The sequence below is a fragment of the Corylus avellana genome, chromosome ca11 (assembly GCF_901000735.1).
Source record: "Corylus avellana chromosome ca11, CavTom2PMs-1.0".
Classification (NCBI taxonomy): Eukaryota; Viridiplantae; Streptophyta; class Magnoliopsida; order Fagales; family Betulaceae; genus Corylus; species Corylus avellana.
The window spans coordinates 16,532,785-16,539,139 of NC_081551.1; the positions used below are offsets into that span (position 1 = coordinate 16,532,785).

The 6,355-nt window shown below is 41.5% G+C and overlaps 1 protein-coding gene across 1 annotated transcript; it reads left to right on the top strand.

The window, feature by feature from the left end:
• The first annotated feature begins 2,640 nt into the window (after positions 1–2,640).
• On the top strand, positions 2,641–3,891 carry LOC132165149 (uncharacterized). The gene is made up of 2 exons (XM_059575643.1): positions 2,641–2,958; positions 3,058–3,891. The coding sequence occupies exons 1-2, from the start codon at positions 2,641–2,643 to the stop codon at positions 3,889–3,891; spliced, it is 1,152 nt and encodes a 383-aa protein (XP_059431626.1).
• The last annotated feature ends 2,464 nt before the right edge of the window (positions 3,892–6,355 follow it).

Sequence of the window (6,355 nt, forward strand, 5' to 3'; positions counted from 1 at the left end):
TTTCTAATTTCATCTTTGTAAAGCAAGGGTTATATGATATATTTTTCTCATTTAATTCGTGGGGTTTCTAATTTCATCTTTGTCCTGCAATGGTTAAATTAATGGTATAGCATAATATCCTTCTCAGTGGCCCTACTTTTCGAAGGTCCCCGCCCTCCCAATTTTTTTTAAAAAAAGTCACAGATGCTTGAATTTTTTTTTTTCTCTCTCTCTAAATGCTAAGTATTTTTAAGAAATGGACCCCCAAATTTTATTTTCTTAGTTTTGCTCATCTCTTCTAAAATTCTAGTTCTGCACTCGTTCTACTCAATCTTATGTTCAATTTTTTTGTAACCCAAGTATGGTTTGTTTGGTATGCAGAATAGGCCCCACGAATAGAATAATTATTCTTATGAAATATCTATTCTTTTGTTTTTTTTTTTTTTTTTAATTTAATTTCTATTCTTTTGTTTGGGTCTGCATTATTCCTACTCGTAGCTATTTCTCTATGAAGAGAAATAAGTAATATTCCCCTCAATACATGTTTCTTGATGAATGGAATGAATTTTCCAAAAAAAAAACCATTATTTATTTTTTTTTTCTTTCTTCCAATCTAGGAAATTGTCCACAGCACAACCCAAACAAAGAGCTGCCAATCTGCCCCTTCTCCCCAATCAGTTAGCATCCAAAATCACCGCAAAAACCCACAGCCATTACTACTCAAATTTTCGGCCAAATCAATTTCATCAACCATCAGAATCCAAGTTTCCACAATAGAAAACCCTAGCAAACTATCCTACATAAGCTTTGCATAATCGGCCATTCAGCCAATTCACAACTGATATTTCATCAACCATCGAGATTCTATAACACCCAATTTGTTAAATCAATTGACAATTCAAACCTTCTTCCATTAAAAATTGAAGAAGGCTTGAATTGAAGTTCAACATAATCAAAATACCCAAATACTAAAAAACAAGAGCAACTGATGTAGGACAAGTCAATAGGCTGGACAATAATTAATTAATTACTCATCAAGAATGAAGTCCAATAAAGAAAGAAGAGATTAATTGACAGATTGTGTTTAGAATATATTCTGCATAATATCTTTCTTTAATTCTCATGATTTTCCATCTAGAAGACTCCCATTATTAGTCTTTCTTTGGGGCCAAGTATTTCCATATATTTGGAAATCCTTTGTGCCCAAGTAATCCCATAATTATTATATTAATATTCTTTATTTTATTTCCTTTGTTGGGAGATTTTATCTTTTAATAGTTTTAGGGTTTAATTATAAATTAGTATCAGTTGTAATAAAATAAATAGCTTTTGATCAATAATATTATCGGTTTCTATTCTCTTTCAACGTGTGTGATTGTGTGTGCATTGAGGACGCAACTTCTCTTTCACAATTATCGCTTTCGCTACTGTTAGGTCATAAATCAACCCATTAAATGCCCGACAATCCTCGGGCCCAATCTAAGCATGGAAAGGTCCAAGCCCAGTAAGGTTCCGGGTAGCCAGGCCCGAAACCCCGATTTTTGAGACCTATATATCCAAGACCTTCATATCAGAGACCCATGAGATCCGAGACCCTTTAAGCCGAGACAGTTAAGTCTGAGACTAAACAGGTCTCGGTAACAAGAATAACTCGGATATCTTGGCAGATACAGCTGTTAATAGATATACGACCTTATCTATACAAAAGCTATCACATCAATTTAAAATACAAATCAGATATGTTATCTAATGATCGCATACAAATATTCAAATCAAGTGATACATGTAACCACCAAATCCTACGATCTTAATCCCCTAAGATCTCGGTAAGGATAAACATTCAAATCCCTTGTTAGTAACTACATCGCAGAAACTCAAGGAAGAATAAGTCATTGGTTAGGGGACTTCCACTACTTCATGCTTATAAAAGACAGATCACTACCACACATTTGGGTAAGCGCAACCTTGGCTCTTAAACTTTCCTTTGTTGCTTATACTCTCTCTCTCTCTCTCAAATTCTAACTTAGGCATCAGAGTGTCCCCGCCGGCTCACCCCAGTCTCTTCGATCCTTCTCTTTATCTTTGTTGTGCAGTCAAATCTCTTGAGTGTTAGTCGACTCGAACTCGGCAGCTGTGCCACATCACCAGCAGGAAAACTATGCATCAACAGTTTGGTGCCGTCTGTGGGAACTCGATTTTCATCAGTTCTTACCATCCATTAATCCACCATGGTGACCACCCGTTCCACTTAAGCAGGCGCCTCTAGCGCGCCGGCTCCCACTCTAGCCGAGTTAATGAAGCAGATGACTGAATCTATGAAAGCCCTGAAGAAGCAGAATGAAGACCTGGCCACAAGGCTCACGGTTGCTAAAGGCCACAATAGCCGGAGGGACTAAGAGTGTGAGGAAAGGCGGGCAAAGAAGCGTGAAGAGAGGCGTGAGAAGGAGAGGCATGCTAAGATCTGCAGGGGAAAGCTGATTGCAGACCAACATCGCGAAGAGGATGCGAGTTCAGTTCAAGCTAGCCATCATACGACTATCCAGAATGAGGAACATCGCGAGCAGGAGAACCCGGAGAGGTCAGCATACTAGGCCTGGGCAAGAGCAATCTTGCTAAGAAAAACACAATGATGGGCGGAATGTGGGCCAAGTTAATGCTGATATGGAGGATCTCAAGAAGAAGTATGAGGAGCTAACTCGCAAGTTGGCTATCAAGGAGGATAAAAGCACTGCTGCAGAGCTTATGGACAATACCGACTTGCACTTCACTAATCGAGTGTTGGGCTTCCCTTTGCCAGTCAACTTCAAGATGCCTCGTGTCGACAAGTATGACGGTAATGGTGACCCTGCTGAACATATGGAAAGCATCCGCACTCATTTTTCCTTTCATAGAACTCCAGATGAAATTGCATGCAGAATATTTCCCCTTACCTTGGCAGGAGTTGCCAAGGATTGGTTCGCCAGATTGCCTGCCAAGTCGGTAGATAATTTTAACGAACTTGGGTGCCTTTACTTAAGCCAATTCCTAGAGACTCGAAAAACGAAGAAGCACCAAGTTTGCTTCCTATCTCTTCGTTAGAGAAAGGAAGAGAGCCTGAAGGATTTCATGCTCAGGTTTAATAGAGAGAAGCTGTTGGTGGAGAGCCCAAATGACCAAACTGTACTATCCGCATTATGGCACAGAGTCAGGCCGAATGGGCCTCTGATGGCTGAAATATCAAAGAGTTTGACGGAAATAACTCTTCGCCAATTCGTCAATAAGATGGAGGAGTACACCAATCAGGAGGAAATGATTGGGGCTCTAATGAAGGGTCAAGAGGAGGAAGACCGAGCAAAAGAGGACAACAAGAAGAAACTACCCGCATTATGGCACAGAGTCAGGCCGAATGGGCCTCTGATGGCTGAAATATCAAAGAGTTTGACGGAAATAACTCTTCGCCAATTCGTCAATAAGATGGAGGAGTACACCATTCAGGAGGAAATGATTGGGGCTCTAATGAAGGGTCAAGAGGAGGAAGACCGAGCAAAAAAGGACAACAAGAAGAAACTACCTGCAACGTCCACTCCAAAAGAGGGGAAACTCCAAAAGAAAGTGGGTAAGAAGGTTGTACCATCCTTCCTGAAGATAGAATCCCAGAGACGCGAAGATCGAAGGTTCACGTCCTTGAATGTCGGCGTCAATGAAGTGTTCATGGAGGAGATTACAAGAGACCCAGCTTTCAGGTGGCCGAATAAGTTGAGGGGTGATCCAAGGAAGCGAGATCGAGTGAAGTTCTGTGAGTATCATAATGATCATGGGCATTTGACAGAAGATTGTGTAACCCTGCAACAGGAAATCAAAACCTTCATCAGAAATGGGAGGCTTGTGAGATTCCTTGCAAGAGAGAGGAATCGAGATGCAGTTCACCAATAGCCCCTCATGTTGGATGTGAACCGAGGCGCAGAGGGAAGAGAGCCGAGATGTGATCGGGACAATGATCCGAGAGCACCTCGGGACCAAAGAGTAGTAGGTGAAATCCACACTATTTCTAGAGGAATAGCTAGTGGAGTCTAACTCGGCCAGAAAGGCTTACGTGAGGAAAACGCAGACTGAAGAGGTATTTTCGTTGCAAAGACCTTCTAAGGTTGCAAGGAAAGACTCAATGATCATTTCTTTTTCTGAAGAAAATGCCAGGGGGTAATGCAGCCACACGATGATCCACTAGTAGTAACAGTAACAATGGCCAACCATATGATACATCGAATTTTGGTAGATAATGGAAGTTCGGCCGAAGTCCTATACTGGTTGGATTTTAAGCAAATGAGTATTGATCGTGATAGGATCAAACCATTTGGTTCTACCCTAGTCGGATTTGCAAGGGAGAAAGTCCAACCAATTGGCCTTATTTCTCTCCCTGTAACAGCAGGGACGGCACCCAAGCAGAAAACTGTGATGGTAGATTTCTTGGTCATTGACCGACCCGGTGCTTATAATGCCATCATCGGTCGGCTTGCTTTGAATAAGTTGAAGGCCGTAACTTCAACTTACCATTTGATGATGAAGTTCTCGACAGAAGAGGGAGTTAGAGAAGTGAAGGGAGATCAGACTCAAGCGAGAAGATGTTATAATACATCTCTCAAGAAAGCCTCGAACCTGACTCCTATTGTAATCGGTATAGTAGGTGGTAAAGGCAAGAATGAGCCAAAGGGTGAGCCAGCTGAGCCACTGGAAGATGTGGCGGTTGGTGAAGGCAGAATTTTGAAGATCGAGACACAGATGAGTCCCAAGATCCGAGAAGGTCTCGTCACCTTCCTTCGACAGAACCTGGAAGTTTTTGCAAGGATGCATGATGATATGCCAGGAATCAGTCCTGAAGACATCCTCCACCCACTCAATGTGGATCCGAGTGTGAAGCCGGTGAAGCAAAAATGAAGAAAGTTCGCTCTTGAGCAGAATATGGCTATAGCTGAAGAAGTAGAAAGGCTGCTCAAAGCTCGGTTCAATGAGGAAGTCTATTACCCCGATTGGTTAGCCAATGTAGAATTGGTCAAAAAATCTAATAGGAAGTGGAGAATGTGCGTAGACTTCACAGACTTCAATAAAGCTTATCCAAAAGATAGCTTTCCATTACCCCGCATCGATGCGTTGGTTGAGTTGACAGCTGGGTATGGCTTACTCAGCTTCATGGATGCTTTCTCTGGCTATAACCAGATATACATGCATCCAGAAGATCGTGAGAAAACTGCGTTTATAACTGACCGAGGCCTGTACTATTACAAAGTCATGCCCTTCGGTTTGAAGAATGCAAAGGCAACATACCAAAGGCTGGTTAACAAAATATTCTGAGACCAGATCGGACAAAATATGGAAGTCTACGTTGATGACATGTTGGTCAAAAGTGTGTTGCCGCAAAAACCATGCACTTGACTTGCAAGAGACGTTCGTAACCTTGAAGAGGTATAGGATGAAGCTGAATCCCTCAAAATGTGCATTCGGAGTCTTGTCAAGAAAATTCCTCGGTTATATGGTGTCGAGCGAGTAATAAAAGCCAATCCCGACAAGATACAAGCTATCCTAGATATGTAGTCTCTGAAGAATCTAAAACAGCTCTAGCAGTTGACAAGAAGGATCGTGGCACTAAATCGGTTCATTTCACAATCAACCGATAAGTGTCTTCCATTTTTTAAGATCTTGCAAAAGGCTTTTGAATGGACTGATAAATGTGAAGAAGCTTTTGAGCAACTAAAAAAGTATCTGATGAGTTCACCTTTGTTAAGCAAGATAATATCTGGAGAAGTGTTGTATTTGTACTTAGCTGTATCTCCAACAGCTGTCAGTGCAGCATTAATGCGAGAAGAAGAAGGAATTCAAAGGCCTGTGTACTTCATTAGCAGAACGTTAAAGGGAGCCGAAGAAAGATATCTTCATATAGAGAAACCGGCTTTCGCTTTGATGATAGCATACAGAAAACTCTGGCCCTACTTTCAAGCTCATACTATAATGGTTTTGACTACTAAGAAAGCTAGATCTATCAGGAAGATTAGCTAATTGGGCAATTTAGCTAGGAGAATTTGACATTGAGTTTCTCCCTCGGAATTCTCTCAAAGGTCAAGCGCTGGCTGATTTTCTGATAGAGTTCACTAATTTTCCTGATGTCACTAGCTGGCCTAGTGATGAGACGTGGGTAATTTATGTAGATGGGTCATCTACGAAAAAGCACGGTGGAGCTGGAATAGTGATAATTACTCCCGATGGGGAAGAGTTGTGTAGTCCTTTGAAGTTAAAATTAAAAACTACAAATAATGAGGCCGAATATGAGACAATTCTGGCAGGACTCGGTTTAGCTCGTGAAATGGGAGCCAAATTCGTGGAGGTACGAAGTGATTCCCAAGTCATC

Coding starts and splice junctions, on each gene's coding strand:
- LOC132165149 (XM_059575643.1), top strand. CDS start 2,641: ATGGAGGATCTCAAGAAGAAGTATGAGGAGCTAACTCGCAAGTTGGCT. Junction 2,959..3,057: donor CCAGATTGCCTGCCAAGTCG/GTAGATAATTTT, acceptor TCTCTTCGTTAG/AGAAAGGAAGAGAGCCTGAA.